This window comes from Anneissia japonica, unplaced genomic scaffold, assembly GCF_011630105.1.
Source record: "Anneissia japonica isolate Jap-2015-1 unplaced genomic scaffold, ASM1163010v1 scaffold3176_len37596_cov158, whole genome shotgun sequence".
NCBI lineage: Eukaryota > Metazoa > Echinodermata > Crinoidea > Comatulida > Comatulidae > Anneissia > Anneissia japonica.
In genome coordinates, this window is record NW_022703472.1 from 20293 (window position 1) to 35140 (window position 14848).

Below are 14848 nucleotides of genomic sequence, written 5' to 3' on the forward strand. Positions count from 1 at the left end.
AAAATACATTAAAATACAAATTGAAGTAAAGCAAAAACAAAAATCAAATCCAGAATTCCCCCGTCAGATCATTAAACCTCATGGAAAAACCAATTAAATTACATAAAAACAGTGACATATTTTTGGGGGTGCGCCTCCACTCCCTTCCCCCCAAAAAAGGTCGCCATCCCCACCCCCATCCCCTCCCCTCCCATTTGACATTTCCGAATTAAATAATGTATGGTCAAGTAGTTAACCCTCACCTCATATAATCTTATCTTCGTAGCTAGCACCATCTCATTTAATCATCAAGCCTTCCCACTTCACCTCCGCAGCCATTTTCAATACTCTTATCCATACGCGCGCCACTAAATTTGTGTATATTGTGACCGCTTATCATAATCATGATACTAGTATCAGCTCTCCCACTAACTGTGGATACCCAGACTCAGGTGAACTGTATGGAACAATGATGATTACTTTCAATATTGTATAATTATTTTCAATCATATTTAATGCATACAGTACTTGTTTACAGGCTACCCAATGTACAACCTTCTGCTATTTTCTGGCCTATGCCGATTTAAGATAGGCGTTTTTGTGTTTATAATTTAATGCATGTTTACGGGTTACGGTGAGATACGGAAATCCGTAACTATAAATTTACTGTAGTGATACAACTATTATTTTAATGTTATGGGTTTAGTCTGTATTATTATATTACTAACTGATTGTTAATTTTCGTCATTTAATAAATTGCATATTCCATCCGATGATGGTTTCTCAGTGGCGATTATTTTTGTATGTGTATTTGCAGCCCGACCAGGACACAAAGATATATATTCACAATCTGGAGGTATAGTATTAATAGTTTACTTCGTAAATGATATAAATAAACATATTTTCTAAGCAGTACCAAATAGTACTTTCTATATAGTTATAGCTCTACGTTTAAATTGTATATATACTACCGGTACATAAAATAATGTTCGAAATAACATTTCCTTTATTTTTTCAGTAAATATCAACTGTAATTTCGAAATAAAATTTCCTTTATTTTTTTTCAGTAAATTTCAACTAAATATAGTTTAAAATTTTCTTGTACTGAATATCAAGCAAATATTTTTCTGCATTAAATTTCAAATCTATTCTCCTAAAAGTTTTAAAATAAAATAAAATCTGCTTGCAGATTACGAAGCAAAAAAATCATCTCATTCCGCAATGCTTGTAGTGAATGTATATACAGTAGAAATATATTTTGATATGCCACTTGTTCATTTTCTTCCATATTACTATGTATTGCTCTTTTAAAATAAATGGCCAACATCACGCCTGTATCACGATTCTAGGAAAATTAACACTTTCAACACGTATCATCCTCCACGTTCACGAGTATATCTGAAAGAAAAAATAAAATAAGGATGATTTACACGATGTCCACGTACTAAATTGTAATTTTCCTATATTATTTTTTTTTGTCCGAAAGCCCTGCATACTATAATTTTGTTCTCAAAGTATCTCTACAGCTTAATGCTGGCGTCACAGGAATGCATCCTGAAATCGGTCGAGTCTCATATAATATAACACTTTCATTACTTCACTGACTTAATTTTATACAAATCAGTATTACATAAGCTTCTGCCAGCTGCTGCTGCTGCTGTCTATGCTTGTGTAATTGTATAAAGTTAGTCAATAAAGTACTTTTTAAAGTCTGAATAAATATTGCCTATTGACATTCAAAATATGTCCGTGTATCAACTTCATATGTTTTTTTTTAACTATCGAATACAACACTGTGTTTAAAAAGTTAATTACACTTGGCATTCTTCTAGTAAAAACTACTACTGAATCGTGATATAAACACATGATTTGGAAGCACGAAAATAATGGTAGTCTCACTCCCTCCAGAGTGACCTAAATCGCAGGGGACGGTGGCTATTTGGGCACAGATCTTTGCAAGAAAAGGGAAATGGTCAGCATATACAAACGTGCTAGTCAGAGATTTTTAAATCTGATACATGGTTTCTGAGCACCTGGTTGTCGGGACATATTTGTTGTGTTAAGCTCGAGTGAATTTTTACCGAATACTTTTTGCATGCGGATGTGGGATATGCAGTCAATTTCGCTGTTTTTTTTTTTGTTAGTGTTATTAATTATATTTTATACCGTGACAACATTATATTGTGATTTAAAATATGATCGGTTGTTGACCGAATAAGCACAGATTTTTTAAATTGCTGACATCTCTTCGTCTATTATTCAGAACTTGGTCTATTTATGTAAAATTGAGGTCAGTCATAACTTGCTTAAAATTTAATTATGCAGGTATAAATCAAACCCCAAAGTAAGCCTACGAGTGATTAAACAAACAATAAAACTTCCATAGAAATAACAAATTCTTGTCTGTTTATATTTTGCTGTAAAGATATTTATTTAACAACATCCTTTCTAGAAGATAAAGCTGTATTAATGTAGGACTCGTTATACAAAATCAAAATACACAGGCCTACAATAAGCCTTGAAAAAACTGTTCCCTGTTTATAACCAAAATATTCTACAGTTTTTTTCGCTGACTAAAATTCTCATTATCAAATAATTATATTATTTACATTAAAGCTGCATATTATTTACATTAAATCGGAAGTCCCTAAACTTCAATTAAATTAATTAAGTAATTCGATTATTTTTCAAAATATACTCGTTTTTTGAGGCAAATCAATAAGAGACTGTACCATTTCTTTTTTATGTTTATATATGTATAGTATTATATATAACTACAATAGAACCCCTATTAATGGGACAAATTCGAATGAAAAAATATTCCCCCTTAATAAGAATGTTTTCTTAACTGGGGTACCCTATTAAGGGGACAATAACCAAAAACGTAAAATTAAATAAAATATTGGTTTTGTCACGAGTAATCAAAATGAGGACATATATTCTTTATAATTTCATTTCAGTTGATCTAAGAACTAGTTAAAATATAAATTAAACTAAATTGGAACAATTTAAGAAAGTGTTTCCTCAAGGGCTTACAAATCTATTGATCTGACCATTTGGCACACTAGAGAACGTGTCCCGTCCCCTTAATAGGGATATCTCCTTAATAGGAGTGGCCGGGCCGTAGTGTTCAAAGATATATTTCCCCTCGTTTCATGGAACTGTCACCTTGATAGGGATGTCCCAATAATATATATTGAGGAAAATAATATATATTGAGGAAAATAATATATACGACAGCTCGACCAAATCACTTATATGGAATTGAATTTGATAAATAAGTGAAACCAGTAACTCTTTTATGTAGGTTTACAATGTAATATTTTGGGATTAATATCATGCAATATGGTTGTGATAAAATGCAATTCAAATAGCACACGAGGGTGTCTGACACCTCTGATAATACGTCATGTCCGATTGTTTCATTTGTTTTCATATAGATAACATTATGACCTATATATTGTTTGTCAATTTCTACTAATTTGATTACATCCACGTGTGGATATGAATTTGAATGCGCCACTACGGTAGACCGTAGTGTTAAAAGATATATTTCCCCTCGATAATGGTGCACATGAATAGGCCTATTGAGAAAAATAAAATCCATGTTTGATATTATTTACAAATTAGAACTAGTTGATCTGTTCTACATTTATACATATACGGTTACATCCAGTAATGTACACACGTGTGGATATGAATATGAATGTGCCTAATAACATATTTTTGCAGAGTGTAATTAAAAACCTAATTTCTGTTTATTTTTTTCAAAAAATCATTTCTGAGGAGATCAGAAATATAACGATGTTAATGGAGCAAAGTAGGGTTAAAACATTCTAGTGTTAAAATATGCAGCCTGTTATAAAATATTTAATAGAAAAAAATAACCAAAGCAGATTCGATTAAACATTGCATTTCTAATTTACTATCACACATTTTGACATTAGCGACCACATGTTTTATTGTTTTTGATGATGGTTGGGTAATAATGACGGTGTGAGGATGGTTTTGATAATTTCTTAGGGACCTATTTATTATTGCTTATTATTTTACAAAAAGCGCCGACGAAAATGAGAGGAATGCCTATTGATATTGATGATAACAATGAAAATGACAATCTTAAAACAATAATAACTACTATCGGAGCAAGAACTAAAATACACAATCACACTAATGTCAACAATAATAATGACAAAATAATAGCAAAAAATTAAAAGCAATGTCAAATGACCGCAATACAAGTTTTTGTACTACTTTTCATTGTTATACTTGATGCAAAAAGAGAGTATAAAAAAATCAACCAGTGGCAAGCAAACCAATTCAATTGATGATTAACTCCAAATTATTTCTGACATGCTGAAATTCAAGTTGATGGCTTTGTTTGTTTTCGGTAAGTTGCTCTCTCCGCCCAGGCAATATAACTTAGTTACCCTCAGTCCAATTAACATGAATGTACACAGGTGCAAAATGTACACAACTGGACATGTTTGGCATAAAGAATTTACATTGTTTTTTGACCACTACAGGCAAGGAACACGCGACGAATTTGCGGTGAGGATCGATGGAAGCTATGTAGCGTTTTGGGCCTAGAGGCGCCGGTCCAAAGGTTGTACCACAGTCATGGGCAATATCTGACAGGGAGCTGTCGCGTGGCTATGTCGGGGAGGCCCGCTGTCTAGGTTGTGGACAGGACAGTCTAGCCCTAGGTCAGGACTCAATTGTCTTTTCTTTTTTCGACGTTGGCGGTCCGTTTAGGAGAGAAGAAAAAGCTTTCGATTTTGTAAAAAATCAACCATGCCGGGCTTGAATTTGTTATGATATTTGCTAATGACACCTTGTCTGCAGGGATAGATGGGCTTACCAATTCCATATAATACAGATCTTCATGGTTAGTATTAATACAGATGCATATTAAACTATACAACCGAAAGATGAAAAAACACGACATTTGGTCACGTGTCTATAAATCTCCTACATAAAAATATGTTAGTGTGTCCTGAACCTAATTCCTTAAATAGTATATGCATTGCGTCTGCTAGGTTTATATTGTGCATCATAATTTTTTTATCGTTACATTTCGTAAGATGTAATATCAAGAACGAAAATTATAAATTTTTTAGCCCATTCGTCATGTTAACTCAATCTATATCTATGTCAATTAGACACCCTGTGGTTTTTCCCAGTATAAAGAATAAAGAAATAAATAATAAATAAATAAATGTTCGACAATAATTCTTAAATAAAACTTGAACTAAATAGTCTACGCAATATTTCTGACAAAATGTTACACCCAACAAAAATAAATAATTAAATGATAGGCCTAAATAAATAAATATAAAGCTGGGTGGAAACTAAACCACTTTACCTACTCCACACCACACAGACAGAATAGTGTACACCCTTTTTATCAGGGTATAATTAATCTTAACCAGGGTTAAAAGCATCCTGATAAAGTTAAACTGGCCTTTTTAAATTTAACATTATATCAATTTCGACTTATTTTTGGTAAACGAATAATCGAATCAGACTTTCATAATTATAAAATTACATGGCTATGTATTATATATATGGTACAGATAGATGTAGATTCCATTATCTAATATTATATTAGTCATCCTGGTATCTATAGCTAGCTAACAATTTGTAGTTGTAATAAAGTTATAGTTACTTTGGCGTTGGTTTTTCTTGATATTTAAACCAATATGCATTTATAACTCAATTTCCAATAAATAAATAACGTTTTTAACAAGCTACAACTTTTCGCAACATTCACAAATGTCATAATAATTTCTTGTGGTTGTTATTAGGGAGGCATTATGTTTTTATATAGTTAATATTCGTTGCTTGTGGATGTAGCCTGCCTATACCAAAAACATTTGTTTCGAAATAAATTGATGAAAATGGTTTTAATAACATAAAACCTCGAATTGAAGCCCAATGGGCTTAATCTCAAGAAGAAACCCATCTCGAATTGAAGCCCACCTCTTCAGTTTGCAAAATTAGTCTCGAAAAGAAGCCCATCTCGAAAAGAAGCTCATGGGCTTCTTTTCGAGATAGTACAGCACATACACTGTACATGAATTAAAAAAAAATTAAAAACATGCTTGGTTCATACAGTAGTTTAGGTGATTTAATGCCGATAAAACACTCCATGACACAGGATAATGTTACAGTGGCCCTATTTATTGTTTTAAAGTACTAATTTCCAAAATTTACAGCCCCCTCTTTACTTTGCAAAAGTGGCCTCGAAAAGAAGCCCATCCAAAGTTTGCAAAAAAAAAAAAAAAATAAATAAATAAATAAATAAATAAAAAGGGCTTCAATTCGAAGTCTTGCGGTATAGGCCTTGCTTACTGAACCCTTTTCTTTGTTCAAACAAACTTTCTTTTTTGTAGATTGGGTAAATTGGGATGATACACGGGGGTAACATGAGGTATGTATTTGTACAGGTAGTGCTGTAATTGTGCGGACATTCTATAATTACCTCGTCGGCTCGTTCACTCGCCAGTATTAAATACTGATTTACATGTAATTTCTTGTTAATGATTAAGATTTAAAGGTTAATAAGGAACGCTGGCACAGAAAGCTGCCTGGCGTAAGAATTAGGCTAACACCGCAAGGTATTCGATCCATTGCCACAGGAACATCGCGTCGGTCAGGCGTATTTACCAGACACGCTACTTGTTTGTATCAATAAACTTATAAACAATCGCATTTCGATATCGTACGCATGCACTATTCATTTATAGGCGGTCATCGATGAGATAAGTGTGTACAGTACTAACACCACGGAGTTTTAACGACCGTTTATGTAGGCCTACGTATACTGAAGCAGAAAGCACACGTTACACCCTTTTAGGAAACCAATACCATTGTTTGTTTAAATCCAAATACAAATAAGCCTAAACTTTTTAAATGACAGAAAGTATGTGTATATACCTTAATCTCTAATGTGTTCTATATTATGTCCGTGGCGGTTTGAACGGGATAAAAAGAAACTATCTTTCATTTAAACACCGCCCCCAATGGATATTTGGCTAAGTTTTCTTATTGTAAATTGTATGTACATTGCATATTATTTTAATTCATTAAATGGCGGCATAGGCCTATACTCAATACTGTTGCTACGTTTGGCTATTTTGATTATATTCAGAAACGAAAACTAAAATTAATGACTTCATTTTGCAAATATTGGTTAAGAATTCGTTGAGGCAATTAAAATAAATGCATTAATATTATGTTTGCGGACCGTACTAACGGTATAATACTATTTTATTAATGCCTTTAAACTGTGTATGGACGTGCAAGGAAAAAGTGTATCTGGCCTATTATTTATAAATTTGCATATGATGTGATAATTAAACGAATTATTCAAAACTACCAATTAATTTTGTTACTTTGAATACTTATCATAAAAACTAAGTAACGTGCATTATTAGGCTTAAATTTTTTTTATGGAATAAAATATCTATTTTGTTTTAAAATGTTTTTTATTCTATCACTTCTATTTATTTCTTCCACCGAGATACATTCGTAACAGCTATTCATCTTCGACAAATTCTTGCAAATTACTTGCAATTATACTGACTCTGCTCACAGCAGGGCGGATGAATGTTAAACCTGCCACGCGGGGCAGGCTGCTTCGGGAGACAGGTGTGTTTATCGCTTAAGTTTCCGTCCAGCTTTAACGGCCTAGCATTGTGGCCTACCAAATCACCGGGGTTCTAACGCATACTATTCAAAATACGGCGTGAAAATGCTGAACTAACATCGTCCCACTGTTTGCAAAGTGGTCTAAAATAGTTGCATGATACAACATATAGGTACTGGTAAATATGGATACTGGCTACTTAGATGATACATTCAATCACAGTTTATCTATCTAGTTTTTCTATAGGCTTAATAACTTGTGGCGTATATAGGGGTGCTCATGGGGGAGGGGGATGGGCACGCTCCACCAAAAATACTCACGCTCCCCAGTCGCCCCTAAAAATCACGCTCAAGTAAGCCGAGTTACAAATCATTTCAAATCACCTTATATTGCGACCTAGCGCCCCTCACCTAATCATCGAGCCCCTGCACTTCACCTCCACGCCCCCATCAGCCCCCTCCCAATTAAAAGACACCTAGGTACGCCACTGTTAATAACGTATACCATAATGACATAGGCCTACTGCAAAAATAGCTATTTTTTAGAAAATTAAATAAAAGTAGGCTTATATGCCTAATTTTTTTTTTCATTTTAATACTCCAGCCATAAGCTCTAAGGCCTACATATTTAATCTTTGCAAACATATTTTTGTAAATGTTTTTTGAAACAGTTTCACAACATTAATATACTGTATTATTATTATTTTTTCTCTAGCGTCCTCCCTTTGTTTTGCACAGTTGAATCTTGTCAACTACTCAAATAGTCAATGACAACCACTTGTTCTGTCGATTCAGAACGATTAAGAACTTTATTATTTATTATTATTATTAATTAATACAACATAAACGAAATAAATATAATTATAAAAGAATATTTCGTAAAGTTTAAACATTTTAGGAGCAAGCTATAGGCCTTTTTATTATATAAGTCGTTAAAAATGCCATTATTATATCAAATGTATATTAACAAAAAGGTATAGGCCTACTGCGCATGCCCATCATGAAAAGATGGTGGATTATGATTATCAATTATGGTTCGAGTAAAACTGTCATATTTCGTCAAAGGGCGACAACAAACATAGCGACTGCAACGTCATCAAACCATCGGTGATAGTTTTTTAATTAAGTTAGTTTTTAGCGTACAAAACGAATTCAGAAACGTCCAATCAGAGGAAAGATTAAAGGTTGGATTATAAATATATCTCGAAGCGTTATGATAATAATTATTTGGAAAACACAGCAATTGTTGCGGTCAATTTTGCACCGATTTTGTTCAATTTGTGCTGTTGTAATAACACAGATGACTGGAGGCAAGCCTGTGGAACCCATTCTGGCCATCTGTTGTCTCTCTAACCTTTTCCTATTACGTTCTATGATTTCGGGTTCCGTTTTTCGGGAAATCATGCAGATGAGGGTAAGGTGTGGTGGCGCGCTAATATGGCCATCTGCTGATAGCCAATGACTACCTCTGAGGACAGCTGCGCGCTTGATACATGACGGCTGGCGTTTCGTTTTTGGTAACATGGAAAAACAACAGTAAATACAAATAAGCTGACACATATTGCTCATACCAGAATAACACATGATAATTCCATACAAGAAATATGGAAAAAAAAAAAATCAGCTTTAGCATTTCAGCATTTTTAAAAAAGTTATTCCACTCTTAATTGCAAAGCTTTCAGTGTTTTCCCCGAAGTAATTTACTATATAATAATTATGGCTCCTTTTGTTGTTGCAAATAGACCAATTATAGTTAGTAGAAACAAATCATATCTATATCAGTCTATTTGTATTTTCGTTAACTTATTTTCGTTAACTTTCCGGAGTTTCTTTTAATCATATTTAATCGAATTACATATATTCTTTCTACACTTCTTTTAATTTATATTAAATACTTTGCCTACATTGCATTATTCAATACGTGTGTGAATGATGTCGAAATATAGTAGAAAAGATTTGTTTGCTTAATAATTACATTATTAGGAAAATATTTAGAAAATAAAATATTCATAACATGTTTTACGGTAATTGTAATTAGGCAAACTATACAACTAGTTATTTGGAACTAATAATTATATGAGACTATATAGACCTATTATAATTTCGTTCAATTTTGTGGGAGTGATAATTTTCTAGATTTACAGTAGGCCTAATTATATTTGTTTGACATTCAAATGACATATTCCTAGACTTCCTAAGCTAAAGTAGTTACGTCACGAATTATTTTAACAAATATACAGCAAACAAACATGGTTCTCCTCACGCAGGTGCGCCAAATCACCACTTGTCAAAAGCCTCCCCTCGCGTGGTTATCGGCACTTCATTGCGATGGTCCTGCTTTAAGGGGAAACAACTATCAGCATAATGGCATATTGCCGCCAATTACCCATCCTTTATTATTCTACATAATTCAACAAATTAAATCCGTATTGTTTCTGTACATTCATTTTATCCGCTCATGTTACGTCCACTTCACTTTCTGCGACATTTTAAATTAATGTGAAAACTAAACTTTTGACTTAAGGGCAATTCTTTTCTTACTAATGTAGGGTTTCCGAGTCGAATAATCGAAACCAAAAGTGCATACAATTTCAGAATTGATTACAAGTACTGTGAAATGGTTTTAATTATTTAAATATATACTCTACATAAATCAATTTAACTTTATATGTGACCATGATTAACATTAGAAGACAATCCATTGCGTCATTATAATATTTACTTTAGCATTACAGTCTCTTAAACACGTCACATGAGGACATAAGACTACTTTAATAACCAAAATAAAATTCAATAAGACACGGGTTGAACATTGAGTCTTTTGTTTAAAGATATACTGTCCATCATAAAAACAAATTAATTTCTTTGAATTGCTTAATTTTAAGTAAAGATATTAACTTACAATTAGAAATTTAAGAGAAAAAATAATTAACAGTGTTAAATAATACCTGTGTAGTATTCTTTTGCAGATCCTTAAATTGGCTGGTAATCAATTTAAATATATGTTTTCAATCTCTTATCTATCATTGTAAATGAGCATTCAACTATGTATAATTGAGTATCTTTAAGTTCAGCTCAACAAATTTATTTTGACTTCAATTTATTTAAAACTATGTGAAACTTCGTTAACAAAGTATAACGAAAACTACAGTAGCTTTCATTGGTAATTTATGCCGGTTTCGACGTATATATTTTTTCATCTGAGCCATGTATTAAGAAAAATCATTCGCTGTTGGCATGTTTGAATGAACATTTTTGATGCAAAACCATAGGCCTATAACTTTAACACTGCACATAACACTATGTACCATAATCACTCTATTAACAACGGCCTTCATCATCATTTTAGTAAAAAAATATCAATGAAAAAAAAAAAGCCTAGACTATAATAAAGTTTAAAATGCCGTACAGTACACTTGACTTTTGGCCCATGTGGAGCCTGCCGCACTGACCCAAAGTCTGTGCTACCCGAACGCTCAGGGTTTTCGGTTGCCCAGAATAATATAACCAATAAATTTCACCAAAGACTTATTCTTAACATTATATATATGTATATATTATATATATATGTAGACGGACGTGGATTACACGGACGGATGTCGAGTACACACTCGCGTCCGCGACCCGCCGCCCGAACTGGGGTATGCCTGTCTCTTATACACATCTAGATGTGTATAAGAGACAGTATACATACATATATATATATATAAACATCAACCATAGCCATCATTAACATCCACATTACATTTGCCTACCTTATATTACCTGATAGGCTTTATATCCAGTCACTTGGCTTGCTAGGCCGGATTCGCCAGGATTTACCGGAACGACGTGCCATATACTGACGTCTCGATTGACCTCTGTGGCTAAAGGATATAAGAACCTATATCTACATACATAAAGTAATATAGGCCTATAATACATATAATACAGGCAGAAGAAAGCCCGGGTTGAGCCCCGGTTGGGGTATAAATTTATACGCATTAACAAGGCGGTTTAGGACATATTTTACATCTATATATTATGTATCTATTACATATAGGCCTATATATACATATATATACATACACATATATATGCCTATATATAATTGTGTTTATATATGTATATAGAGACACACCCATAATTATCATGTGATATCCCAGCAGGAGCTCCAACCGGGGTATACATTTACTTTACTGTACTAATATAACGATCATTACTCGATTGTGAATTGACACGAAAACTAGATAATAACTTTAAAACATTCTTAAAAATATAATATTGTCTCTTAAAATCTTGAAAAATATTAAAACACTGCTTTTTACTACGAGAATCATTTGGCTGTTTACTTAAAATAAATTTATGTTTAAATGTATTTATCATTAAATTGTCTACCTTTCATCCTCAAAATATAAGCAGAGTTGGGCATAGTACTAATTTTGCATTTGTTAATAACGAATATTATCGCCTTAATACATAAGTTAAATAGTTCTTATGTTGATTAACACAAAAATATATTTAAAATTATTATTTTGTTAAGAGTGTCGTATACGTATAATTTGTCGTATACGTATAATTAAATATACACACTTAAGAACATCTTCTGCATCTTGCGTCAGTTCATTTAAGGTATAGGTATTCTTGGGGGAAAGGGGTGTTGCTACATGTATGGTTTCTTTGAATTTCTGCTTTCTTTTTTTTTTTGCCTTGTGAATTAGTGTTTTCATGTTAATGTTATTTCCATAACAATGAAAATCCGAATACTTACCAGATGTTACACGGTTTTTGCACATATCATCTTCCCATAATGTTCGTTCGAGCTGATGAATATAGTTAATTGCAAATCGTAGTGTATCCACTTTACTACACTTTCGATTTTTGTATCTTTCTATACCCGGTAAATGTTTACGGAGTTTTTCGAATCCCGAGTTTAGGTTACTGACGCGTTCTCTCTCCCTTGCATTTGCTACCCTTCTTTTCTCGGAGTTTGTCTTATTGAGATCCGTATTCGCTGCATGGATAGCCCGGACACGGGTAGATTTAACTCTTTTTGTACATCTAAGTGGAGAGAAATGATAATTGTTGGAATACCTAGCCTTCGCTTTCAGTAGCTCTCTTACGCTGGTACTTTGGTAAGACCTGGGTACGACCCTCTGACTTTGAGGCCTGTAAATCTGAATGTTTTCTGTCGGCGGCGGTTGCTTGAACATCGCCGGCAGACGAATAGGCACATATTGCCCGGGTACTTCAAAACTAGCAGGAGCTTGGACCACAGCAGGCATAGTGAATGCATTCGGATGTGGGTATGTTGGGATTGTTATTGGTGGTTGGTACGTTGTTGGTAAGCCAACTGAAATGGGTCGCACCGACACCGGCGCATGTACGTCTGTGTTCGTTATTTTAGGCAAGACCACGGGGTTATAGTCGTTTGAAGCTGGTGCAAATGGTAGCTGGGGTATGCTTCGTGTTACAGGCGGTGGATCACGGATCACTGGTCCATCGCGATGTGATTTACCGTGTCCAATGTAATTTCTATTGCTGTTTGTTACTGCCTGACCTACGGCGATGCTCGCCTCGTTCGTACTCAAAGAACCACTAATACCATAGGAACCTGTAGGGTAATGTGGATGGTGAATTGTGTCCCACATGTTATCATATACATCACCTGTACACGAATCAGAATAACAGGTTGCTCGGTAACAACACTCAGCTGGCCCGGCACCTATATTAATATTTCTCTGGATTTGGGCTTCAGAGTTGCTTCCACCGAGTGAATACGAAGTCCCGTTCACTGGCTGGTGGTGGGCCCAATTCGTGGAATGCATTTCACACTTTCTTTATTAACGCAGATAGAAAGATCAGCTCCTATAAATTACTTTTATATTCCAATTAGCATGTAACAATTAAAAACACCAACTTCAATATGCCGTTTTCGTACAACAGTACATGCTTACACGTTGTGGGAATAAATATGCAAATTACCACCTGGGATGTACACTAAGTGCGTAACTCATTATCATATTCAGCGCAACAATAACTTCCGTTTTGTTGTTTGAAGTTGTTTCGATGAATTACCGTGTTCCAAATCATCGCTTGCTTTCCACATTTCCTATCGGTCAAAACAGTTAAATAGCAGTGATTTTATTTCTTTTGTTTTGAATTAAAAACTTTGAAAATTCAAAATATGATTTCCGTATGTGTCTGAGAGAATACGTGTGTGTGTGTTCGTCGAAACGCAAACATGCATCCTCTGGTTTATAACATGGAATGTATTTCTGTAAATTAAGTAAAAGTTCTGTGGCATGTTTGAGTCTAGTTGGCCCCCTACAATCTTAATAAGTCTATTACAACATGCACATCAAAATCGGGTCACTCTTTGACCCTTAACTCTTATACTCCCCTTTGATTTGAGATGTCATAATGCAGTAAATAGGTTAATTTTCTGTAACTCAAAACTAGATCGTATGTTATTTTTGGAGGTATATGTGATGAGTCTCCGTTGTCTCATGTTTCAAATTTAGCTCTTCATCAGTAGCGAGACCCTACGACCTTTCAGATAATGACATGCATAATTAAGAAAGTTACATTGATCTAAGTTGAAGACTATTATTCTCAAATTATGATACATAATTTATTTCCAGGTGTTGTTGCTGTTATATAATAATTGTTTAATAGCAAAAACAAAACCACATATTTTAGAAAGTATGATTATACCATAGACTCCGTCCGTCACTGTAAAGTTTAATTTACGCTTCCAAAACAACATGATGTCAATGTAAAAAAAATGTAAATATGTTTCGGGAGTTGGTGTTTTAATGTGTGTTGTAAGGTGTTTTATAATCAATTAAGCAAGCGAAATTGTTATTATAAAAATAATATTATTAAAAGTGACTGAAACAAACGTTTACTGATTAGAAATGTGCTTTATTTATATACAGTAGAACTCAAAGTGACATTAATTTTTAAATGTAATTACAGCGCCAAAAAAAAAAAAAAAAAAAAAAAAATACAAGAAAAAACAAAACAAAAATAATATATATATATATATATATATATAATATAGTATTTCATTTGTGTCAACAATCCTTATATTATACATTACGATGTTACAATACAACGTTAAGTCAACGAATAATAATAAAATGAAGTCAAGAATAACAATTTGTCATCGAAGGATATATTATTTGTGTTTAAATTTTGTAAATTTACAACATTATATAAAATATTGAAATGATTA

The 14848-nt window shown here is 33.3% G+C and overlaps 1 protein-coding gene across 2 annotated transcripts; it reads right to left on the reverse strand.

The window, feature by feature from the left end:
• Positions 1–1252: 1252 nt before the first annotated feature.
• Positions 1253–14512, reverse strand: LOC117104471 (protein atonal homolog 8-like). Of its 2 annotated transcripts, none has more exons than XM_033245318.1 (3): positions 12380–14512; positions 11395–11495; positions 1253–1377 (listed from the first exon to the last, which is right to left on the reverse strand). In XM_033245318.1, exons 1-3 carry the CDS (start codon positions 13434–13436, stop codon positions 1366–1368), a joined length of 1170 nt encoding a protein of 389 aa, XP_033101209.1. In that variant the 5' UTR covers positions 13437–14512; the 3' UTR covers positions 1253–1365. The 2 variants fall into 2 exon arrangements, with proteins under 2 accessions (XP_033101209.1, XP_033101210.1); XM_033245319.1 differs by having other exon boundaries at positions 11385–11495; positions 12380–14511.
• Between the last annotated feature and the right edge of the window lie 336 nt (positions 14513–14848).

Excerpts from the sequence above, each read along its gene's own strand:
- LOC117104471 (XM_033245318.1), bottom strand. The coding sequence starts at position 13,436 with ATGCATTCCACGAATTGGGCCCACCACCAGCCAGTGAACGGGACTTCG. Across the intron at positions 11,496-12,379 it reads CAAAAACCGTGTAACATCTG|CCACAGAGGTCAATCGAGAC; the intron begins GTAAGTATTCGG and ends TATATCCTTTAG.